Source organism: Takifugu rubripes, chromosome 8 (assembly GCF_901000725.2).
Source record: "Takifugu rubripes chromosome 8, fTakRub1.2, whole genome shotgun sequence".
Classification (NCBI taxonomy): domain Eukaryota; kingdom Metazoa; phylum Chordata; class Actinopteri; order Tetraodontiformes; family Tetraodontidae; genus Takifugu; species Takifugu rubripes.
The window spans coordinates 21,268-46,621 of record NC_042292.1 but is presented as its reverse complement, the minus strand read 5'-3'; the positions used below and the strand labels follow the sequence as shown (position 1 = coordinate 46,621).

At 44.1% G+C, this 25,354-nt stretch overlaps 1 protein-coding gene and 1 long non-coding RNA gene across 11 annotated transcripts; one reads left to right on the top strand and one right to left on the bottom strand.

Moving 5' to 3' along the window:
• Positions 1-8,202: 8,202 nt before the first annotated feature.
• Positions 8,203-19,830, bottom strand: LOC105418438 (perilipin-2-like). Of its 10 annotated transcripts, XM_029840510.1 has the most exons (13): positions 19,724-19,830; positions 19,403-19,618; positions 18,711-18,793; positions 18,334-18,455; positions 18,058-18,172; positions 17,643-17,677; positions 16,112-16,531; positions 13,296-13,345; positions 13,155-13,233; positions 9,584-9,719; positions 9,339-9,517; positions 9,188-9,271; positions 8,203-9,118 (listed from the first exon to the last, which is right to left on the bottom strand). In XM_029840510.1, the coding sequence occupies exons 7-13, from the start codon at positions 16,172-16,174 to the stop codon at positions 9,050-9,052; spliced, it is 660 nt and encodes a 219-aa protein (XP_029696370.1). In that variant the 5' UTR covers positions 16,175-16,531; positions 17,643-17,677; positions 18,058-18,172; positions 18,334-18,455; positions 18,711-18,793; positions 19,403-19,618; positions 19,724-19,830; the 3' UTR covers positions 8,203-9,049. The 10 variants fall into 10 exon arrangements, with proteins under 10 accessions (XP_029696370.1, XP_029696375.1, XP_029696372.1 ...); XM_029840515.1 differs by lacking the exon at positions 19,724-19,830 and having other exon boundaries at positions 16,112-16,267; positions 19,403-19,629; XM_029840512.1 differs by lacking the exon at positions 19,724-19,830 and having other exon boundaries at positions 18,058-18,169; positions 19,403-19,628.
• Positions 19,831-19,847: 17 nt separating this feature from the next.
• LOC105418423 (uncharacterized) lies at positions 19,848-25,093 on the top strand. Its single transcript, XR_003889315.1, has 9 exons — positions 19,848-20,025; positions 20,170-21,389; positions 22,415-22,499; positions 23,503-23,570; positions 23,662-23,913; positions 24,071-24,201; positions 24,332-24,518; positions 24,599-24,658; positions 24,749-25,093. It is a non-coding gene; the product is annotated as an uncharacterized lncRNA (long non-coding RNA).
• Positions 25,094-25,354: the final 261 nt, after the last annotated feature.

The following is a 25,354-nucleotide window of genomic DNA, read 5'->3' as shown; positions in this document are numbered from 1 at the left end:
CTCCAAATTTCTCCTGTAACGTGGCTGTTGGAGATGAGGTGGAGGTGAGAACTACCAGTATAACTGATGATTCAGTTTTTATGTCCATTGTCTCACAGGTTTTCTCCAGGCTTGGTGATCAGGAACCATTTGGCTGGTGGCTGGCACAGATCAAAATGATTATAGGAGAGGTAATTCAGATGTTGCTGCAGAATCAGAAGCCCTTACTCAGAAGCTGGAGTGGATTTTTTTTTTTAAAAAGCACAAAAAATAATTCAGCTTCACTACTAATGATTCATTTTCAGAGGGATGGTAATAAAAAAGCTTCCTTTCGTACACTTTTCCCAGTGGTATCTGATTGAATACATGGATGGATTCCAGGAGTTTGTCAAATCAGGGTCCATCAGGAATAAGAATACGGACACTTTCTGCACCGTAGAAAGGCTCATGCAGATCTTCTGCTTAGAAGAGCCAAGAGTCAGACTGCAGGTGAGCGCTCAGAGCGTACGCTCCACATACTGTAGGTGACACGAAGAAGTGCACAAGCAGATGTGAAAAGGCTGGCTTTGACAGCCGTCAAACACATGTGATCCATGTCTTCCTCTGCCTGGCCATGTAGGAGGAGCAGTGCCACGCACAAGCAGAGACCAAGGATCAGGGCTGTCAGACCGAAGCCGACGACGGCGGTCAGCCAACTGAATATGCTGGTTCTAGCGAGCAAAGGGCCCACACAGCAGGAAACGGCAGCTTGCGAGACCAGAAGTGTCTGAGCAGTGAGGCCCACAGCGGCCAGCCACCAGACTCTGGTGAGAAGAAATGAACCCATAATTCACATGTGAAAGCAATAGATTAGATGGTGATGATCATGAGGATGGTGTCTGAACAGGGGAACACACTGAAGAATTGTGGCAAACTGACGAAGACCAGCCGGTCTGGACTCTGAAATGTAAGTATCTGGCTTTGTTGTGAAATGAATGAGAGTCCCAGGAAGGGAGAAACTTCTAAACACTAACAGACTTTTATAATTGTGTTCTAGTGGAGCCCAAGCCTCCAAAGGTCAAAAAACCCGCCCGTCGTCGTCGTCGTCGCAACTGCCAGCGTCGACTGCGTGAATACACCATGGATGACGAGTACGACGACGAAGAAATAAGGATGACCCCACAGGGACTCTGCCTGTTCCGATTGTTTGGCAGCCGATGGGTGGCAATGGCCTAATCAGTTTTTCTTTTTTGAATTGTTTCATTTTAAATGATCCATTTTCTTTTCCTGAAATTCATGAATATTTGTTGTATTTGTGACTAAAATCTGAAATTGCTCCTGTGTTTAGTGATGATTTGAGTCACATGGTGAAATTCAAATGCAATAAAAGCCCAACCTTAATTCATTTAACCCCAATCCTCAGATCCCGAACATTATATTCTTATTATATGAAAGATAAAGTGCAGCTAACTATTAACGGTGAAAATATCGGCAGAGATTTGAAAGGTAATGTCATATAAAGTAGGTCAATTCTTTTTATTCAAGGATCGGAGCAGATTTGTGGATACTGGCTGCAGTACGTACTTCCTTTGGCTACGGAGTGGCGTCGTTTCGCTAACACCATCTATACCTTCTTGACAGCTATATTGAAGGCGCACATCTTAATCATTGTTTCCTTCACAGACAGTCACTGTTGGGGGTTTCAGGTTAAAAACAACCTGCCAGGTTGAAGCGAGCCATTTAGATCATTTAGTTCTAACCGTGCGAAGTGTGTCAGACACGGTCAACTTCTACACCACGACCCTCGGCATGCAGGTCATCACTTTCAAGGGCTGTCAGAAGTTACCATGACCCGTAGGTCATATCAACACGTGTCAGGCTGAAGAAGATGCGAGTAGAAGGCAGACTAACCCTAACCCTATTTCGAAGAGGGATCCGCACAAATCCTGTCAAAGTATTGAGGAGGACGAGGTACAGCAAATGGATCTCCACCTATGGTCATAAGAGTCCAGCAGATTGTCCGTTAACTCCGTAATCAGGATGATAGTAGACTCCAACTCCCACTAAATTGCTTTTTATCTTTCAAGGACATGCGCAGCGGTTTGGGTGGCAAAACATGAAGTCCAGGTTTGACTGGCTACGTCACGTGATCCACTGGTTTCACTGGTCGAGAAGGATGGAAATTCCATGGTTGTAATATATGGTGGAAAGTGGTTATTTAATCTAACCACTGGTGTCCATGTTTGACAGCTTGAATCATGTACGGTGAAGCTGTGAGGCCTTCAGGTTAGTGGAGGTTTTGTCCTCCCCATGACCCCCCCCCCCCCCCCCCCCCCATCCTCTTTAGTGTTTTCTGTTTTTCAGAAACATATAAGTCCCTCAAAAATAATCCTGGCATAGGTTAACATAACATTTTTTCACAGAGGTTGTTATGTTGATGAGTTTTTGCCATTTTCAGTGAGTCTAATTAAGGTGTGGCTCAAAGAAGAGGTCTTTAGGTTTGGAATACCGTATTTTCACGACTATAAGGTGCACCTAAAAGCCTAGAATTTTCTAAAAAATCTACAGTGCGCCTTTTAACCCGGAGCGCCTTTTGTATGGATTACGTCAGTAGGCGTGGCCGAGGTAACAGCAGTAAATTCAGTCCCAAACCATTTCTGTCTGTAAAGACCCCAAAATGGCTCCTCGCAAGAGACGCGCTTTTGACGCAGAGTTCAAACTGAAGGCCATCAGTCACGCAGTTGAACACGGAAATAGAGCAGCGGCAAGAGGATTTAACGTGAACGAATCAATGGTGCGGAAGTGGAGGAAGCAACAAGACGACCTGCGCCAGGTAAAGAAGACTCAACGGAGCTTCCGAGGAAACAAAGCAAGAAGTGGATTAACAAAGGAACTCCAGCCGCTAGATATTGGTGTCAACGGGGCATTCAAAACTAGACTGCGAACTGCGTGGGAGCGGTAGATGACGAACGGCGAACACACGTTCACCAAGACGGGGAGACGGCGCCGAGCGTCATACGTCACTATCTGCCAGTGGATCGTAAATGCCTGGGCATCGACCGTGGTCCGAGCTTTCAGGAAGGCAGGGATTGTCACTGAAATGCCAGACAACACCAGCGACACCGACCCTGATGACGACTTTGACGAGACGGAGCCGGCCATGTTGGACGCCGTATTCGCACAACTGTTCAATTCGGACACCGAAGAAGAAGAATTCGAGGGATTCCTGGATGAGGAATGAACTGATAAAGTGATCTTTACGTGTTTCTTTTGTGTGTTTACAACTTAACAAGGCTGGTCATACTGTGAATATGGACATTAGCGTTTGAACAACGTTGTTATATTGCTATTGTTATATTGCTATTGCTATCGCTTTGCACTACTTCGAGAGTTCGAGTTACCGTATATTGTGTTTGCACTAACGTTTGATTTACCGCAACGGTACTACGTGATAAAAATGTTGCACTAAATCGAAGATTTATTAAACTCCACTTGTGATAAAAATGTTCGTTTTGGGAGTGAATAGAGTTGTGAGAACGACGGTTTGTATTCTATTAATAAAGTTTGACTGACTTATCTGGCTGTTTTATTGACATTCCTTTTAGCGCAGCTCGATCTAGTGAACGCGTCATGAAACCACAGGCACTACGCAGTTTCTATGCTATGCGCCTTATAACACGGTGCGCCCTGTGTATGAAAATATTTCTAAAATAGGCTATTAATTGAAGGTGCGCCCTATAATACGGCACGCCTTATGGTTGTGAAAATACGGTACACAAATATTGGAACATGCTAATGTCAGTGATACCTTAACCTTTTGTTCATCATTTGGGTCATTGCTTTTTTCTCTTTAACACTTATTTTCTGACTTTCTATGTAAGCCACACCACTGCCGCCTCACTGGTGCAGTCACAAGGTGGTCAGTGCACCTTATATAGATCCTCGAAATGCTCTACATGCCAAAAATCTAACTTTTATTTTCAAGGAGGTGATGCCCTAAACAGTTTGCCTAGTTGTTTTTGCTGCAATTTTACCAGTTTTAAAACATTTATATACATTTAACACCTTTGTTTAATATGCTCTTCCACAGGGCATGACTGTCCTTGAAGAAATTATCTTTTTTTTCCCCCAAGCCAGATCTGAAGACTATACAGTTTCATTCCTCCTGTTGTCCAGAGGTTAGGCTCAACACACAAACACGGTGATGTAATGATCCAGAAATTTCCCTGTAACTTTTCTCTAAACGCATCCCGATCCACCTCATTATTCTCAAGGTCGTAAAATGGGGTGAAATGATAGGGATCAACTGGCGGGGCAAAAGGACTTAGCATTGACAACCAGGGCCTCCAGCTCTAAAACAATGCCACAACACCGACACCAGGTGAGGTCTCTGGCCCAATAAATGTCCGCCCACACCCCCTGTTCTGGAGAGGGTGTCGGACTCATCAGCATTTGTCCCTTCACACCTTAGTGTGGAATAGAGCAGTTCAGTTTCAGTCCATTAGGAAATTGCAGCACAAGACCTTTGTCTCCACACAGAATAGCTGCTCCTGTCCTCACAAGGAGATCTCATCCCAGCAGGTTGATAGGGCAATGTGGTGAAATCACAAAAGGGTGCAACATAGTCTGTCCGGCAAAACGAGTCACTAATGGCACCGAAAACGGCAGTCTCCCTGAGAACCCCACAAGCTCGACGGTGTCAGATGAGATCAGCTCCGGTGATAAATTACACCTTGTAAGGAATCCATGTGCCGACTCACTGTCCTCACAGTTAAATCTTAAGTTCTGCATTGCTCTTGGAGATACTGGAAATATCTGTCTCATAGCTTCACCAACCCTAGTTGCACAAGGCCCAAAACGTGCAGCATTAGGTCTGGCTTTAATGCCTGCTGCTACTTCAACTTTATCCAAATCCCAGAGAGACACTTGTCTCCCTAAAATTCCTCTAAAGTCTCCCATCGCCAGCTGCATGTTCTGTGTTAAACTGAAAAGGGTAGACATCCACTTGCCGCCTCCCTCTGTGGGTGGGGGCATCTTATCCACCAAACAATTAATGTCTGTAATAGCAAATGGAACATATACCGGTTCCTGTCCTCCTCTTTTCTGTATCAGAGGGGCCTGAAACTGCGGCATTCCTAAAACGGGCCCCTTACTCCTCGTGTGTATTCCTGTTTGACCCCTCTCCTCATTATTTATGGCCCCTGTCAACGGTACACCTCTATACTCACACTCACTCTCTTCCCATGATTCTAATTCATAATTTCCCATACTTGAACCCGGATCTTTTTCGTATAATTCTGTCTGAGCTTCAACAGGCTCCTGAAGCTCCAATTCTCCAATAAATGTAGCCGGAATTTTGAAGTTATCTGTCTTATTCTCACTTTCCTCTTTATCACTGCCATAAATCAGTCTCGCCTTCTCCCCCCTGCGCTCAGCCCTTGCAAATCCTCCTGAGGGATCAGCTCTTTTCACTTATTGTATTTGATTGCTAGGTGTTTTAAAGATGTTTAATGCAGATTTTTGGCTGTCCTGTTTTTTAAAATGTAGTTTGTTGGGAGATTTTAGGGCAAACCACCTGACATTCCTTTCTAAATTAATTTTTTCCTAACCTATCTTCAATCTCTTCCTCTCCCTGTTTGATCCTTTTAACCTGTCTCAAAAGCTCCCACACTGTCTCACGTAACTCCTGCAGTTCTTCATCTCTGTCCACATCTAGCTGACCACTATTAGTAGTCAAAACTGGCAATTGATATAGGGGTGGGGAAGAGGTAGTAGGCAATGCTGGATAAAGAGTAGTGTTAAGTGTCAATGTCTGGTTAGGATCTTTTAACGAAGGCTTCTCTACATTGGGCACTCGTGTGACCCCCTCCCCCTAGATCTGCAATAGTGCACTGCTGCACATGCCACAGCCACAACATGTATCCTTCGACGCTTATCTTCTAACTCCTTACCCTGTTTTTCCATGATTTTCCTGCTATAAAACCTGATCTTGGATTATCTAGATGATCTTGTAATATGGTATGAATTTCTGACTCCCACTTACACAATGCTTCAGCTAAATTAACCTTCACCTCTGGAGGGGGAAGTATTTTTTTGCTTCTGAGCTTCCTTCCACAACTTTTTTTATTGCATCTCTCTCCCTGTCCTCTTCTTTCATACCTCTCACAACCTGATCAAGAGTCCACTTCCACTGTTCTTTCACAGACCGGGGATAGGGAGAACATTCTCCCTGATCCCAACATGCTTTACCACACTCCAGTTCCATCTTTAACTATGTGAGATTGAATGTGAATGACTCCAACGGTCAACTCAGTGCCTCAGTGAAACAAGCTTCTAGACCAAACTTCGTTGATCCGGTTCCACTCTGGGGGTTAATTCCCAAGGACAAAGAGCCTTTTAATTCACGTTCACTCTGGCACTTTTCCAACCCACACAAAAACAGAAAACTCAGGCGTCGGGAGTGTCCGTCCCGTCAACTGTGCGCCGAGTCCCAACCCAAATCTTTTTATATACAGTGTACTGTATATACAGCAATACAGCACTGTACTATTTCCAGTGTCTTTCAACCGTCTACTTTCCAGTATTTTCAACTGACTTCTGGACTCGAACCGTAATTCCTGCAGTCGTTTCAATATTTTCTATATTTGTATCTGGAATTTATAACTAGGACACTTCAATTGACAGTGACGACAAATTTTGGAAATTGCCAATGTGCAGTACTTTTGTATAAACAGGTATCTGCTTACCATTTATTAGGGATCCCTTTGTCGTCAGTTGTCCTCTGAAGTGACCGTTGTTGAATTCTTTGCCTCAGATGACTTCTATGTCTTCATCACGTCGGGGTCACCAAATTGTTGGATCGCAGTACCTCTCGTGTGTCACTGCCGATCCGCGTGTTCACTGAATGAAGACTACAAGAAGAAAAATACCAATTTCAAAATGTATTTAGCAAATAGAACCAATTCAAGATACAAATATTAGAGAGCTCCGGGCCAGTTCATAACCCTACAATAACAGAGTCCATTGCCAGGGCATGAAGTCTGACAACCTAACTATTCCTTGACCCAATCTTTTATAGAAACACTTATGTAAATTATTGATGCTAATTCAGTCTAATCCAGTCCTCCTTCTTGGATAACCTCTTCTTCTTCCCGTTCCATTGAATGCTGACGCAGTCCTTGTTTTCCGTTGTTTCCCAAATGGCCAGTTCAAAGTTAACATTCTTCCTGCAGATAAGCTTATCAACACCAGTAAACTATGCTGTCACGTTTTACGATGGGGGTTTAACACTTCCCGTCTGAGTGTCTCCTGCTGATTACAACTATCTAAACAATCATGTCAAGGAAGGGTCACCTGACCTTTATTACGGTTCGGACCTTCTTTCTCCACCTGCTGCAGGAACAGTCTGCTCCGGTTCAGCTGTTAGCGCACTGTGCTAACTCAATAAATTATTAAAATGACAGCTGAAGAGAATTCTGTTTATCTTGTTATCATGTGTTGTACCATATGTTTCTGTTTTCTGTTAGAATTGCTTTAGAAGTTAGGAATGGTAGAATCTTTAGTAAGTGGCTGCAGCTCACCTTCACGCGCTCGTGATGCCGTTCTCACAGTTCTCAAATGTTCCCGCACAGCTGAGGAGCACATGAACGAGCTGGAGGCCAAAATGGAGAACACGTTAGTGACTGTAAACAAGGCGTTCAAGGTGGAGATGATGAAGATGCCCCCGTCCCTGCTGAACACCCGGATCGGGGACCTGATCAGCGGTGGGTTCCTCAGTGTTCTCTTCTCTCCTCTGACTACACTCATCCTTGTTTCCAAAGAGGAGGAACTCTTCTCCAGGCGTAAGGCGTCCATCACCCCGAAGGTCGGTCCGGTCTGGAGCCTGAGCGCCCCATTATGGCGGCTTTTGTGTAACAGGTTTGTGCTGGTGCCGCCGTCCCTCCGGGGGGTTCCCAGTAAAAGAGGTGACGCGCACGCTTCCACATCCTCGTCCTCGTCCTCCACCCTCCCCCAGAGGTCGTCGGCCAAGACCTCCAAGGTGACCTCGGGTATTTTAGGGGTTTCTGGGGTGAACTGTGTAAAATGGTTTTGTTTAACCTGAGCAGGCAGGAAGAGCGGCTAAAACGCTGGCCACCAGTAGCAGCACTGGAAACCTCAGGTGAGGCGGCGGCCATCTTTGATCGCCATTTTTGATTTGAAAATGCTGACGTGAACCTGCGACTCGTGCAGAAGTTTGTCGGACACAACCAAGAGGAGTTAGAGCCGCGCGCCCAAAACCACGGCGCACGCCAAACCCAAACTCAGGTGTGGTTTCTGGGGCTGGGGTTGCGTCGTCCTGATTGGTTGATCTCGTTCCAGGTCGGTGGTCTCTACTGGAGATCTGCACGGCACCGTGGCGGCCTCGGCTACTCGCATCTCCGTCACCACAGCGCAGGGACAGGTACTGTTGTTAGCCTTCCATTGAGTCCCAGGTGATTTGGATGGTCATTACAGGGACTGCATATCCCACAATGCAGTGCCCACTGCAGTGGGTTCTTAGTTTGATTTTGTTTGGATGTTTAAGGTGCAGATCTGGTTAGAAATGATCGATATTTGTACAAGATTTAATGAGCTAATGTTAGCATGCTAATCACTGTCCCAATGCAGAGCCACTGGTTCAGAGCAGCTGTCAACTAAAGGTTCCGTCTTCTGTCACTTTCTCAGGGGAGACCAAGGACGAGGTCAACCTGGACCTGCTGGACGACGTAGCCTGGCGTCAGGTCCAGAAGCTAAAGGTAAGCATCTTGACGTCGATGCTACGTTGAAGCTAAAGCGACAGACAAGCGTGAACGTTGCTCCTCAGAGTCTGGTGGAGCACGTGTCCAGGCGCCGCTGCCAGCGATGAAGAGTCACCTGATAGTCCAGCGTTGCAGAAATGAAGATTTTTTTTTTATTATTATTTTTTTTTTTACAGTTAATAGAAATGCTAATAAAGTTAATATTCAATTAAACGACTCCTTTTCCTGGAATGATTTATTTTCTTTGACACGTGAAGATGAGGGCAGGAACCATGTGGCCTGATCAGGAGGCTTCCTGAGGAGGCTCCACCCCCTCACACACACCTGGAGGGGGCGGGGCCACAGGCCGGTCCTGGGGGCTCAGGGGCCCGGGACTCCATCACCTGAGGGGACGACAGCAGTTCTGTTGGGATCCTCAGAGCGCCTCAGAAAGGGGCGTGGCTGATCCTTACCTGGGCGTCGTGACCTGTCTCTGGGGTTGGACTCCCGGACCTCCACAGAGAGCTCAGCTGGATGTTCTTCCTGCCGTACTGGATCTGGACCAAACGGGATTCTTGGGATTAGAAACTGTGACTGAAGAAGCGTGAAGGTGCAAGAACTGACCAGGTCCATGGGGGACTGCAGCTCCGTCATCAACCCGCGGCCTCGCCGCCGGGCCTCCAGGATATTTGACACGGCTCTGCTGTAGGCCCGCTGCCTCAGCCGGTTTGAGAGGCATTCCAGACGCACGTCGTAGCTCGGCGCTGCCGCATCGAAGCCTTGGAGGGTTTGGGTCTCCAGCTCTGAAGAGAACCAACCATGAAAGCTCAGAATCTCTGGACCCTGAAAGGATCCTGGGCTGGACTCACCGCGCTCGTCGTCTGTCCCCGGCAGGTACTGGTCCACCAAGCTCTCGGAGGTGCTCAGCGCCGTGTCCACGCCAGTGTTCAGTAACAGTCGCCTTTTAAAACCCGCCATTGTTTTTGAGGTTTTCATCCAAAAATCCTAATAATTGGGGGCAATGTTGTAAATTATCTAAAATTTTGACCAATGATTACTTAAAAAAAATTATGGCAAAAAAGTGACACGTAATATAATTGAGTAGATTTTAATAACTGCAACTTTTAGTCAAACGTAAATGAAGTTAATTTATTCAATAAACTAAAAAAGTGCAGGTTAATGAATGCAATAGTTAAAATGTGTTGGATTTATTAATAGTAGCCAAAAAGATGAGTTATATACCCAGGAAATATTAAGCAAATACAAATCACTTTCACAAGGAAAATTGATTTGTTTACCAATTATCTGAATAAAAGTAATTAAGATTTACTAAATATCTGGGGAAAGCTGATTAACATTTACTGATTATTTGGCTGAAACTGACTTATATTCAGTTATCTCAGCAAAATTGAAAAGTATTAAATATCTGGACAGAAATAATTGAGATCCACTCAATAAAATAAATTATATCTACTTATATATTTCAGCAAATTGTTCCTAAACTCAACACATTTACACCGTTATTGTTATGCATCTAATTAAATTCAACTTCGAGTTGCAATCACAGGACTTAAAATCCATTCAGTAATACTGAATGTCACTTTGTTGCCATATTTTCTTTACGTATTATTCACTCAATATCATGCAGTCTTGCTACTAACCCAGTTGGTTAACAGATCCAAGCATAAAACAGCAGGTAAACATTTATTTCAAAACTGTGTCCATAACCATTTTTTACATCTTCACTGCTTGCTAAAATTAAAGTCACATGAGCGATCCCATTATTCATTTGTGCAATTATAAATTCCTCAGTGAAAAACCTGGAACATTGGACAGTGTAATCACATGGTACAAGAACAGCTGCCTGTAACAATATAAAGTCCTTATATATAAAGTATATAAGCTCCACCTGCAGCACTGAAACTTACGTATTCAACAATGCCTATAAAGCAACCATGTGACTGTTCTGACAGTGACTTAACAAGTCTCATTCCTTCTGCAAAGGTGCATTTCCTTAAGCTAGTAGCTTATTCTTGAGGCTGTTCACTTTTGGGGACAGCTTTGAACAATCCAGCTCGAGAAAGACTTTCTGGAAGACTTCAAACGTATACCTAAGCTCCTTGGGATAGGCAAGGTTCACTGCATAAATCAGTCCAACAAGCATGAAGCAAGCTCTTGGAAAGTGTGAGGGTGAAGTTTTGATCACCCGTGCTGTTCGTTCACTAGACTCAGATCAACAGGAGTTCCTTGCAAGGGAGAGTTGAGCAGCAGTTCAAGCTTCCCCTCTCAACTCTGCTCGTCTGCTGCTCGCTAGAGGTAAGATCGGGCCTAAAAAATCCAGCCCGACCCGACCCAGGCCCGCGGGCATTAAAGCCCGACCCAGCCCAAGCCCGACCAATTTACTTGATTTGCAGGCCCGAGCCCGAAGCAAACCCGAAATTTAAATTTATCCCATAGTATTTTGGGCAGAAAAAACGCAAGATCTTTTAAGGTTAAAATAATCTACATATTTTTATGATCATGATAAATGAATGGAACACAGAATAAGAGGCCAGACAAAGAGAGTGAAAGAGAAATCTTGATGCGCACTCGCTTAATTACGCGGAGAAATACTGCAGCCCACTAGGCTTTAAATAGAATAACGCAAATCAAATAAATGGTAAAAGATTATAGCAATTACCTTACAGCGCCTTCTCTGTTTTATCCAAATTATTTATTTATAATAAGTATTCCTTAGTTTAGTATCCACACATCGTTTTAGTGTATATTTTTATAAACAAATATTTATTAAAAAAAAGTCAGCGAGAGAGAAGCCCGGCCCGACCCGACCCGAACGTAATGATTGACATTTTACGCATTTTAAGCCCGACCCGAATTTCGGGTTGGGTCGGGCTCGGACTCGGGCTCGGTCTTAAGATCTTACCTCTACTGCTCGCTCACCTCTTTTATTTGGTGCACACAAGATTCATGTCAATCTGACCTCACGATTCCTTCTCTTCCCATCTTTACGACTTTCTTGTGTCCTTGAACATGGTACCTCTAAGTGCTGGGTACATAACAGCTCCAATACTTTAAGCCGATTACCCCCATTTCCAGTTAGTGATGCTACTTAGTTATGCTGCTGGTAGTTATGCAGCTTTATATAAGAGTTTTATTTTCATTCTCAAAGTCGAACTCTCACAGGGAATGCTAATAAAAAAATATCTAAAATGTTGACCTACTCCTTTTAGCAGAAACCACAGGGAGATAGCTGGTGCTAAACAGGTCAGATGTTCAAAGTTACTGGTAACAGAAAATACACTGGAGGGATAATTCAACAATTTCAATAAAACCTGAAAATTACAAATGTGAATAACTAAAATAAAGCATTAACAAACATAATAATCATTGGAGGATACCTTGTCAGCTCGGTGGTGGGGATGAAGCTGAAACCTCTGGCGACAGTGGCAGAGAGGAGAACTATTGACAAACTGCGGAGCATCATGGACAATGTCCGCCACCCTCTGCACACTGTCATCCACAGCCAGAGAAGCCTGATCAGCCAGAGGCTGCGCCTCCCCAAGTTCAGGACAAACAGACTGGGGAACTCATTCATCCCCCGAGCCATCAGACTGTTCAACTCCTCACTGGGGGGGAGGAGGGCCAACAGAAGGACTGGAATAACACTGGAATAACATAATACTGTGACATCCATTCATTCATCCATCTATTTACATTTTTATATTTATATTCTATTTTTAATTTATTCTATTTTATTTCTTATTTTATTCTATTTATTATCTTTAATAGGTTCAATGGTGTGTAATGGTGGTGGGTAATTTTGTACAGTGCTGTACGTTTTTTTGGAGATGCTAATTTCCCTGATGGAAAACCCCCTAAAGGGATCAATAAAGTTCTCTCTCTCTCTGTCTGTCTGTCTGTCTGTCTGAGTAGGATAGCCTGCAACTTCAATCCCATGATTCCGCCCTTGGAATGGAAAAGTTTCATGAGCCCAGAAGTGTACTCATCCAGCTTGGACATGAACTTTGACTCAAGGTGCACCATTGTGATCCTGGCAAATTCATCCTGGATCTGAAAGGCAATTGATGAAAACAGCCCTAAAGCTTTAGATTTTACAAGTGTACATAGTTTTACCCTTAACATCTTTAAAAGAAGGAAGCAACCCAGTTCTGATCATCATGTTGATATCTTTTTTTTTGCCTTTGCGTTTACTGTCCATCTGACAGCACGTCATGTTAATACAATGTTTTGGCTACCATTATATAATTTTTAATTTTGAAACAAATTAAAGAACTCTGGAGTTGGATCTTGAAAAATATGGTTTGGTGGCAGTTAACAGTAATGTAGCAGCTGTATTGTATCCAAGAACTAAATATTCAAAACCACAGTGCAGGCCTCCGCAATAGAAAGATTTCTAATTAGAATGCACTTGTAACTCACGTGAGGCGTCTCAAACAGAGCAGGCCATCTGGCTTTGATGTCCTCTACGCTGGGTGAAAGATTGATGATCTCATGTCTTCTGTGTGCAAATGTTTTGGTCATTTTTTCTTTTATCAATTTGTTGTTGGCCCTTTTCCTTACTTCAGTAAGCAACTGAATCCTTTCCTGTTCTTGAGTTTCTTCATTCCCTCCTGCTGGGTAAGGAGGGAGGTAGTTAACCTCTGCCTTTCCAGGCTTTTTTACATTCTTGGCAGACTTTTGGTCCACATGGCTCTTGCGTTTCAGTGAATTACACATCACTTCAGGAACACCGTAATTTGCCATTTTGTACTTGTTTTGTTGCCAGCCATAGTAACCTGAGAAAGAGCCAGGTTCCTTGAGACAAGGATATTTGTTCACAAGTGCCTCAGCAATATCACTAATCTGTGCATTTGATGGATAGGCTGTGTATGTATATCGTATTTTCACAACCATAAGGCGCACGGTATTATTATGGCCTCAGGAGGAGCAATGTGGTTTTCGTCCTGGCCGTGGAACAGTGGACCAGCTCTACACCCTCCGCAGGGTCTTCGAGGGTGCATGGGAGTTTGCCCAACCAGTCCACATGTGTTTTGTGGACTTGGAGAAGGCATTCGACCTTGTCCCTCGGGGGGTCCTGTGGGGGGTCCTCCGAGAGTATGGGGTGTCGGGCCCGCTGATACGGGCTGTCCGCTCCCTGTACGATCGGTGCCAGAGTTTGGTCCGAATTGCTGGCAGTAAGTCGAACTCGTTTCCGGTGAGGGTTGGCCTCCGCCAGGGTTGCCCTTTGTCACCGATTCTGTTCATAATTTTTATGGACAGAATTTCTAGGTGCAGTCATGGTGTTGAGGGGATCCGGTTTGGTGACCTCAGGATCGCGTCTCTGCTTTTTGCGGATGATGTGGTCCTGTTGGCTTCATCGGCCCGTGACCTCCAACTATCACTGGATCGGTTCGCCGCCGCATGTGAAGCGGCTGGGATGAGAATCAGCACCTCCAAATCCGAGGCCATGGTTCTCCACCGGAAAAAGGTGGAGTGCCTTCTCCGGGTAAAGGAGGAGATCCTGCCCCAAGTGGAGGAGTTTAAGTACCTCGGGGTCTTGTTCACGAGTGAGGGAAGAATGGAGCGGGAGATCGACAGGCGGATCGGTGCGGCGTCCACAGTAATGCGGACTCTGCACCGGTCCGTTGTGGTGAAGAGAGAGCTGAGCCGAAAGGCGAAGCTCTCGATTTACCGGTCGATCTTCGTTCCTACCCTCACCTATGGTCATGAGCTTTGGGTAATGACCGAAAGAACAAGATCACGGGTACAAGCGGCTGAAATGAGCTTCCTCCGTAGGGTGGCTGGGCTCTCCCTTAGAGATAGGGTGAGAAGCTCTGCCATCCGGGAGGAGCTCGGAGTAGAGTCGCTGCTCCTCCGCGTTGAGAGGAGCCAGATGGGGTGGCTTGGGCATCTAGTCAGGATGCCCCCTGGACGCCTCCCTGGTGAGGTGTTCAGGGCATGTCCCTCCGGTAGGAGACCCCCGGGGAGACCCAGGACACGTTGGAGAGACTATGTCTCTCGGCTGGCCTGGGAACGCCTGGGGATCCCTCCGGATGAGCTGGAGGAGGTAGCTGGGGAGAGGGAAGTCTGGGCTTCTCTCCTTAGGCTGCTGCCCCCGCGACCCGACCCGGATAAGCGGTAGAGAATGGATGGATGGACCTTCAATTAACGGCCTATTTTAGAAATATTTTCATACACAGGGTGCACCGTGTTATAAGGCGCATAGCATAGAAACTGCGTAGTGCCTGTGGTTTCATGACTCATTCACTAGATCGAGCTGCGCTAAAAGGAATGTCGATAAAACAGTCAAACTTTATTAATAGAACACAAACCGGCGTTCTCACAACTCCATTCACTCCCAAAATGAATAAACAGCTGTTTTATTATTTTTCCCGAGTGACGTAGTGTTTTCGCGTAACAGTTTAATAACAGCGAGTTATAACAGGCAGTGCAACATTTTTATCACAAGTGGATAGTGGAACATTTTTATCACGTAGTACCGTTGCGGTAAATCAAACGTTAGTGCAAACACAATATACGGTAACTCGAACTAGTGCAAAGTAATAGCAATATAACAACGTTGTTCAAACGGTAATGTCCATATTCACAGTATGACCAGCCTTGTTAAGTTGTAAACACACAAAAGAAACATGTAAAGCTCACTTTATCAGTTCATTCCTCATCCAGGAATCCCTTGAATTCCTCTTCTTCGGTGTCCGAATTGAACAGTTGTGCGAATACGGCGTCCAACATGGCTGGCTCCGTCTCGTCAAAGTCGTCATCAGGGTCAGTGTCGCTGGTGTTGTCTGGCATTTCAGTGACAATCCCTGCCTTCCTGAAAGCTCGGACCACGGTCGAGTGGCGTATGTCGCTCGGCGCTGTCTCCCCGTCTTGGTGAACGTGTGTTCGCGGTCCGTCATCCACCGCTCCCACGCAGTTCGCAGTCTAGTTTCGAATGTCCCGTTGACAACAATATCTAGCAGCTGCAGTTCCTTTGTTAATCCACTTCTTGCTTTGTTTCCTCGGAAGCTCCGTTGAGTCTTCTTTACCTGGCGCCGGTCGTCTTGTTGCTTCCTCCACTTCCGCACCATTGATTCGTTCACGTTAAATCCTCTTGCCGCTGCTCTATTTCCGTGTTCAACTGCGTGACTGACAGCCTTCAGTTTGAACTCTGCGTTGTAAGCGTGTCTCTTGCAAGGAGCCATTTTGGAGGAGCCACGCCTACTGACTACGGTAGCCGCGATTAACCAATATTACCGTAATCCATACAAAAGGCGCTCCGGGTTAAAAGGCGCACCATAGATTTTTTAGAAAATTCTAGGCTTTTAGGTGCGCCTTATAGTCCTGAAAATACGGTATATAGTTTCAGCCAGTTTCTAAAGTATGTCCGCTTTGACCTTTGAAGCAGTCAGAAGTATCCCATTCTTCTTGTAGTCTTCGGTGGCTCTTTCAAGGTACATCTCAGTTTCATATGCAAACTGTGGGATGGGGAAGTGCTTTGGCCATGGCTGACATCTTTCTGTGGTACGTCTCCTCGGCAATATAATGGTGTCCTGTGAAGAAGACGGTCCAGCAGATAACTCTGGATTAGTATGAACAACCTTTATGGTGTCTTTGTGTTTAATTTTGTCACTTTCATGACGAGTCAAGTAATCTCCAAATTCAGAGTCCAAATACTGAAGACATAAGAAATTCCAAAGGTCTCTGTCACAACAATCTGCAGCTCTTCCACTGTAGGTGGGATTCCTGATGGAAGGACCAACTTCTCAATTTGGTCATCAACGATTACCCTGAGCTTTGCCTCCATCTCTGCAAGCCTGACAAGAATGTGAATAGACAAAGTTTCTGTAGCATCACATACAGGAGCTCACAGATATGACCAAATATACAGTGGATAACGTATTGAAGAAACTAGTGTGCTACCAGAAGTAATTGGGGCAACCACCAGTTCAACTATGACTTTTAATGTCATAAGAACTTGCCAAGCAGGATCACCCTCAGGTACCCACGAACCAACAATAAGTGGCAACAACCGTATCAAGGCCCAATTTTCGTGGGCATTTTCACCTATAGTTTTGAGGGTTTTCTTGAGGGCTATTGGCTCTCAACGAGGGCTAAATGTGTGATTAACTCGTTGAGTACAGTCAAATTAAAGTACTTCTTGGAGAAAATCTTAACACAATGCTAGTTCCCTTGGGACTATTCCTTCAAAAAGGTCATGGAGTACATCTGGAGGGTACCCAGAAACAAAGTGAAAATGATTTAGTTTCTGTCAACGGACAGATAACACTTTACTCCAAAGCAATGTGTTAAAATAGGATTTTCCTTTACAGTTTGCACATGTAAACTGTGCTCCTTCTTTGTCCGAGGTGGAAATGCTCCAGTCCGCACTTCATGTTTCTGGCACTGTGAGGAATGTCCAAGACAAAATCTACAGATGTACAGCCCTGTGAAACTTTCAACTAGTCCGCTGATCGAATGTGCACCGAGATTATCGGCTACAACACTGTGGACACTGATCCGACAGGTCTAATTGAATTATGTACCATTACACATAACAGGTTGGCCTATAGGATTTTACTTTTTGGTGTATATGTACAATTATTCTTTTTTTACATGGTTTTTGTCTGGCATATAAAGACTGTTCATCAATGTTACATTATTTCTAAAAATGACAATTAGTGTCAGCATGACAAAACTCACCAAGAATCATGTCATGAAAGCTTATTGTATATCTATGAGAAATATTCACTCGGTATTTCTATATTTTCATTTTTCAACTTTCAATTCATTCAGGTTGGACAAACTGACAATCTGTAAATATGCTTTTCAACAATCACATGGACCACAACCATTTACACAGCATGCACTGTATGTGAAATCTGGCATCACAGCATATTCTGTACTGTATATAAGAGTACTACATACCTATTAATGAACTGCAGGCGAAGATTATCATGTACCTGAAATGAAATTCATATTAGCTTGATTTCAGCTGTATAAACCTATTATACACATAAAAGGGCACATAGAAGAAACAAACAGTTTGGTACATTTTCTAAGTATCTCCTAACACACAATTAGCAAAAGAAAAACTGAACATGGCACACATCTGTCTTGTTTTTTACTCAATGCGCTTAGCACATTGTTTTAGGAGATATTTCTCAGGTAGAGATAAGTGAATATTCACGTGTTTCTGTAGTCAGTCTGTGAAGGACCCTTTAACCCATAATCGCTTATTCATTTATTTATTTTTTTTAATTACATACCGAGATAATAGTACCATTTTTGTATAAAAGCTATATGGCTTTAATATTGAACTGAAAAAAAGTAATCGAGTTACCTTAGAAGCTACGTCTGTGACGTCACTATCCGTTACGGTAACGGAGAGGTTAAACTGTCGCGCGACGGGCGCAGCACCAGCTGGAAGCCAGTGCACAAAACACAATGGTAGACTGCTGATGAAAATTTAAGGAGACAAATACTGCAATTTATTATTTAAAAAAAAAAAAACTTCGCTAGTTGCTCTCCCGAAATAAAATATTAACATTGTGAAAGCTGAAAACTACACTTATTTAAGTTCACTTAAGAACCCGAAATTGTGCAAGTGTAGACTAACCTGTGAGAGCAGAAGCGTTGAGTGTTAGTTTTGGTTAGAGTCTCTTATGAGTGTCCACGTGCCTGTGCGTTCGGCTACCTGCTAGCTAGCATGCCAAGATGGAAACCCAGGTCGAAGTCTAACTAGAAGACGTAGATTAGCTGATATCCTAGGCTGTTACACTTAGTATAACATTATACTCTAGGAACTGACGTTAAAATAATTGCATTACTTTTATATTTTAATGCTAATATAATTTCAAATTGCAACACAGTGAAGTTAACTTGTTTGGAAACTTAACTAGAATCTATGTGGAAGTGATGCGAATTAATGTTCCACTACTACAGAAATTTGGTTATAAATTGTTTGTAAAATACCAGCAATTAAACTGTTCTTACCTTTGGGAAACAGCAATGTGTGAAATCTGTTGCAGATGGGGAATAACCTCCATGTGGTGGGAAGCGACCCAAAATGCACTGGGCTTAAGTGTAAAAAAAAAAAAAAAAAAGTGATTAAAACCAAAAACCTCCCAGCTAGTAGACTTGATCAATTTTTTGCATATTTGGCCTTTCCCATAAAATATTAAAATGTACGCAGTGGTTTTTAGCTGATTTTCTCTCTCAATTACTAAATTGAGAGAGAAAATCAGCTAAAAACCACTGCGTACATTTTAATATTTAAATAAATTGATTGACATTTACTAAAATGTCAATCAATTTATTTAAATTTGTTCAATTTAGCTCATTTTGATTCACAACGGCACAGTCTTTTTTTTTTTTATCATGTATACATTGTTATTTTTTTTTATTAATTGTTAATAAATCCCAATTCCAGTTTTTACAGTGTAGTTTGTCTGCTGTTTTATATTTTAGGAAAATGAAATGTCTTTTTATGTAAAACATAAATGTCTTTTAAAACTGTTCAAAATGTTCCTTAAAAATTCAATATTATTGAGGCAAGAAAACCTTTATGACGGCTGTAATGCTGCTTTCGATCTCTTGGTAAATGGTAAAATCACGACAAGTTCAGGCGGTTGGTTAGTGTCAACCTTCCACACAGGTTTGACAAACCTCACCAACGTGTAACTGACCTGTATTTTTCATCCACACATACTGTCAGGAACAGACAGGATTCACCGGGGAACCAGGCAGACAGGAAAACGCTGGAAAGTCATCAGAACCACAAACGACGATCTGGCAGGGAGGCAGCGGAACTCCGGGAACTAAGAAGGGGGCTCGTTATGGTCCTGATTCGTCACAGGTGGCGAACTTGAACTCACGGGCGGGATTGGCCGCAGCTGTGACAGCTGAAGGGAAAAGCGCTTCATTAAATATCCAACATTAAAGCAAAATACTTGTTTAAACATCTTGTTTTGATACGTTCATTCACAGGCTGCGTCACCAAAGCTAACCTGTGGATTTTATCTACCTCACATCAACATTGTTACTTTTAACGACCGACGTAGCTGTCATTTTAATAATTTATTGAGTTATCACAGTGCGCTAACAGTAAGCTTCCGCCGGAAGCTCCCTCGGGTGGGCGGGGCATCACGTTCGGAGGTGCTTTATAAGCGATTCGGGACGCGCGAAGTGAGACGTGACGGAAAGATGCCGCTCGAAAAGCCGGGGGACGCAGGAAAGAGCCAGCGCAAGGAGCAGCTGAACCGGAGCAGACTGCCCCTGCTGAACACCCGGATCGGGGACCTGACCAGCGGTGGGTTCCTCCTCAGTATTCTCTTCTCTCCTCTGACTACACTCATCCTTGTTTCTGAAGAGGAGGAACTTTTGCCCAGTCTGGAGCCTGAGCGCCCCCTTATGGCGGCTTTTGTGTAACAGGTTTGTGTTTGTGCTTGTGCAGAGCGAGTCCGTGCTGGTGCCGCCGTCCCTCCGGGGGGGGGTCCCAGTAAAAGAGGTAAAGCGCACGCTTCCACATCCTCGTCCTCCACCCTCCCCCAGAGGTCGTCGGCCAAAACCTCCAAGGTGACCTCGGCCATTTTAGGGGTTTCTGGGGTGAACTGTGTAAAATGGTTTTGTTTAACCTGAGCAGGCAGGAAGAGCGGCTAAAACGCTGGCCACCAGTAGCGGCACTGGAAACCTCAAGTGAGGCGGCGGCCATCTTTGATCGCCATCTTTGATCTGAAAATGCTGACGTGAATCTGCTACTCGTGCAGAAGTTTGTCGGCCACAACCAAGAGGAGGCAGAGCAGCACGCCCAAGACCGCGGCGCATGCCAAACCCAGACTCGGGTGTGGTTTCTGGGGCCGGGGTCGTGTCGTCCTGAGCGACTGGTTGATCTCGTTCCAGGTCGGTGGCCTCTACCGGAGATCTGCACTGCACCGTGGCGGCCTCGGCTGCTCGCATCTCCGTCACCGCTGCTGCTGCCGCCGTCGTTAACCTTCCTTTGAGTCCCAGGTGGTTTGAATGGTCATTACAGGGACTACATATCCCACAATGCACTGCCCCCTCTGCCCACTGCAGTGGGTATTGTCAGGAACAGACAGGATCACCGGGGAGCCGGCAGGATAGAATGGTCAGAACCAGGCAGACAGGAAAACGCTGGAAAGTCATCAGAACCACAAACGACTGGCAGGGAGGCAGCGGAATTCCGGGAACTAAGAAGGGCGCTCGTTATGGTCCTGATTCGTCACAGGTGGCGAACTTGGACTCATGGGCGGGATTGGCCGCAGCTGTGACAGCTGAAGGGAAAAGCTCTTCATTAAATATCCAACATTAAAGCAAAATACTTGTTTAAACATCTTGTTTTGATACGTTCATTCACAGGCTGCGTCACCAAAGCTAACCGGTGAATTGTATCTACGTCACATCAACATTGTTACTATTCTGTCCTGGATAACACGTCAGGTGTATTGTAGACAGATAGCGAACAACAAAAGACCTCGTAGACTTGATTCCAGGTTGAGAGTTTACTGAAATCTTCTGAGACCTTATGTTTGTTTGTCTTGTTGTAAAACTGCAACACAATAAATACAGAGAATGTTACAATTAAATCAAATGAAATATATGCAACAGCACTGGTTACACTTTCTTTTTTTCCCTTCTTTCCAGGTTACATATCAGGTAAGTAACAGCATAAACACAGTAAACAGCAATAATAGTTTTCACATACGCCAGAAACAACGTGAATCAGGCTTAGCAAGCAGTTAAATCTGCCGTACTACTAGCTATTGTAGCCTGCTAGCATTAGCATCAACCCGCGAGCATTGTTTACCAAACAAAACATATAAACCAATTGTTCTTAACTTAAATGCGCCTTTAACAGCCTTAAACTTAACTTAAATGAGTTCATGATCAGCTGTACTTACTGATCAAATCAATCTTTATTTATATAGCGTCTGTTACAATCAAAATTGTTTCTAGGCGCTTTACACAATCCCAGGGCCTAACCCCAAACAAGCAACAGTGGCAAGGAAAAACGGACCAGGCTCATGTAGGGCTGGCTAGAGGAGAGGACTTGACTTGACGGGTTGGGTTGGGTTTCTGGAGGCCTATAGCAGCATAACTAAGATGTTAACCTAATTTGTCTGTCTATGATAGTAACTGCAACTACAGAATTGGTGATAAGCTTTATTAAAGAGGTAGGTTTTAAGCCTAATCTTGAAAGTAGAGATGGAGTCAGCCTCCCATGCCTGGACAGGGAGCTGGTTCCACAGCAGGGGGGCCTGGTAGCTAAATGCTCGGCCCCCCATTCTACCTCTAGAGACTCTGGGGACCGCAAGTCGACCAGCATTCTGAGAGCAGCGCGGTCTATTGGGATGGTAAGGTGTCACTAGCTCCTCCAGGTAGGATGGAGCTAGGCCTCAGCTTCATCCTACCAGTGCCCCCTGGAGCGAAACCATCCAAGGAGATCCCAGGTAGAGAGGGTTAGGGTTAGATTAAGGTTAGGTTAGGACTAGGGCTAAAATTGGGTTAGGATAAAAGTTAAATCATGGATAAAAGTTAAAATGAAAACAGAGAGAGTGGGGGAGAGAAAAAAGTAGGAATGAGGGTGATTTTTTTTTTTTTTTTTTAAAGGTTAGTAAGGCCATTTGGATGTTTAGTACCTAATTTATAAATGCAGCCTCTCTCCACTCTCCTTCTCTAAGCCGTGGACCAGTGTGGACTGTACTCTAAAACCAAGGCTTGCAATGCATCCCAGCCAGGGGAGATGACGTGCTGGACAACATGCCGGTCAGTGTTTTCTCATTTCATGATATTATGGCAAGTAAACCGCACATGTATTGTCAGTCTTGTTTCTCCCACATATTTTTTATCAAATTGTATGCAACACATTAACTATACACAGGTTTTTTTGGGGGGAAAAAAAGGAGGTTTCCTTGTGTCGCAGTTCTGAATACTTTTTGCTTTTTGGAATCAAATACCCATTCTTGTTTAAAATAATGGTTCTGTGGGCCGTGTTTCCAGTCAATCTGTGAAATGACCTTTGATCTGACCAGGTAATCTTTGAGATTTTTATTATTTCTGAATGCAGAGATTATTCTCTCTGAGGATGAGTTGTGTTTGTAGTGAGTATTGATATGGAATAAGTACATTTCCCAGCAGGTTTATGACATGTTTGTGTGTTAAGTTCAGTTTGCAGAGGAACATATTAAAAGACTCAGTTTTGTTTGAAACAGAAGCATTGTGGTAAAGTTCATCAGCGCCACCTTTCGGTCAGGTTATGGTACTGCACCAACACCAGCCGCCAGTTCTTCGCACGGAGCCTAAAAAGGTGTCCATTTTCTCCCCGTGGCGCCGCCAACGCTGAGCTTAATACAGGTCTACACGGGTATGATGGCCCGAACATAGCAGCATTATCAAAGGGCGTTCTCTATGGCTTTGGCAAAGATCAAAGTAAATCAAAGGCAATTTATTTAATGAGGGTCAGAGCCTTAGCCTAGATAAAGTAGCAAAGCTCCAGATTTTTAGTTAAACAAAACCAACTAAGAGACAAACAAAAGAAACAAGCTCCAACATGGTTCAAGTCAACGTTGAAGTAGAAGGGATGAACGGCGCCTTCTACGAGGTGAGGCGCTGCTAAATTTAGAGATGATCTCAGCAAAAGCACCTATATACTTAATATTCACTAGCTCACAGCTGGGATTTCACACATTTGTTAGTTCAATACTCAGTTGTTAAGAATTGTAAACTTATTTAACCACCATGTGTTTGAATGTTGTCAATACTGTGACAGGTTCTTTCTCTTTCGGCCCAAATCAAGTCCATTGCTGGAAAGCTTCTTACAGTAGTTTATGAAAACAGGTAAGTGTAATGCTTTTTCTTTAAACATCTCAAACTTCTGGAGTGTATTGATGTATTATTTGTTTTGATTATTAACATATATTATCTATAGTCCACAGGAGGAAGTTGTTGTGTGTTGTGACTCTGTGCGGCGGCTGCCTCCTCCAAATTTCTCCTGTAACGTGGCTGTTGGAGATGAGGTGGAGGTGAGAACTACCAGTATAACTGATGATTCAATTAACTCAGGTCTGGTAGTTGTAGTTTACCAGTTTTTATGTCCATTGTCTCACAGGTTTTCTCCAGGCTTGGTGATCAGGAACCATTTGGCTGGTGGCTGGCACAGATCAAAATGATTATAGGAGAGGTAATTCAGATGTTGCTGCAGAATCAGAAGCCCTTACTCAGAAGCTGGAGTGGATTTTTTTTTTTAAAAAGCACAAAAAATAATTCAGCTTCACTACTAATGATTCATTTTCAGAGGGATGGTAATAAAAAAGCTTCCTTTCGTACACTTTTCCCAGTGGTATCTGATTGAATACATGGATGGATTCCAGGAGTTTGTCAAATCAGGGTCCATCAGGAATAAGAATACGGACACTTTCTGCACCGTAGAAAGGCTCATGCAGATCTTCTGCCAAGAGTCAGACTGCAGGTGAGCGCTCAGAGCGTACGCTCCACATACTGTAGGTGACACGAAGAAGTGCACAAGCAGATGTGAAAAGGCTGGCTTTGACAGCCGTCAAACACATGTGATCCATGTCTTCCTCTGCCTGGCCATGTAGGAGGAGCAGTGCCACGCACAAGCAGAGACCAAGGATCAGGGCTGTCAGACCGAAGCCGACGACGGCGGTCAGCCAACTGAATATGCTGGTTCTAGCGAGCAAAGGGCCCATGCAACAGGAAACGGCAGCTTGCGAGACCAGAAGTGTCTGAGCAGTGAGGCCCACAGCGGCCAGCCACCAGACTCTGGTGAGAAGAAATTAACCCATAATTCACATGTGAAAGCAATAGATTAGATGGTGATGATCATGAGGATGGTGTCTGAACAGGGGAACACACTGAAGAATTGTGGCAAACCGACGAAGACCAGCCGGTCTGGACTCTGAAATGTAAGTATCTGGCTTTGTTGTGAAATGAATGCGAGTCCCAGGAAGGGAGAAACTTCTAAAGACTAACAGACTTTTATAATTGTGTTCTAGTGGAGCCCAAGCCTCCAAAGGTCAAAAAACCCGCCCGTCGTCATCGTCGCAACTGCCAGCGTCGACTGCGTGAATACACCATGGATGGAGAGTACGACGACGAAGAAATAAGGATGACCCCACAGGGACTCTGCCTGTTCCGATTGTTTGGCAGCCGATGGGTGGCAATGGCCTAATCAGTTTTTCTTTTTTGAACTGTTTCATTTTAAATGATCCATTTTCTTTTCCTGAAATTCATGAATATTTGTTGTATTTGTGACTAAAATCTGAAATTGCTCCTGTGTTTAGTGATGATTTGAGTCACATGGTGAAATTCAAATGCAATAAAAGCCCAACCTGAATTCATTTAACTCCAATCCTCAGATCCCGAACATTATATTCTTATTATATGAAAGATAAAGCGCAGCTAACTATTAACAGTGAAAATATCGGCAGAGATTTGAAAGGTAATGTCGTATAAAGTAGGTCAATTCTTTTTGTACAAGGATCGGAGCAGATTTGTGGATACTGGCTGCAGTACGTACTTCCTTTGGCTATGGAGTGGCGTCTTTAATTTGCTTCAGATTCAGATTCAGATCCTTTATTGTCCCACACGGGGAAATTTAC

What these genes read in the sequence shown, in the direction of transcription:
- LOC105418438 (XM_029840510.1), bottom strand. Translation starts at nt 16,174, where the DNA reads ATGTACCTTGAAAGAGCCACCGAAGACTACAAGAAGAATGGGATACTT. An exon ending in GGGGACAGACGACGAGCGCG is followed by an intron (nt 9,518 to 9,583) that starts GTGAGTCCAGCC and finishes GGTTCTCTTCAG; the next exon opens with AGCTGGAGACCCAAACCCTC. An exon ending in AGACAGGTCACGACGCCCAG is followed by an intron (nt 9,119 to 9,187) that starts GTAAGGATCAGC and finishes TCGTCCCCTCAG; the next exon opens with GTGATGGAGTCCCGGGCCCC.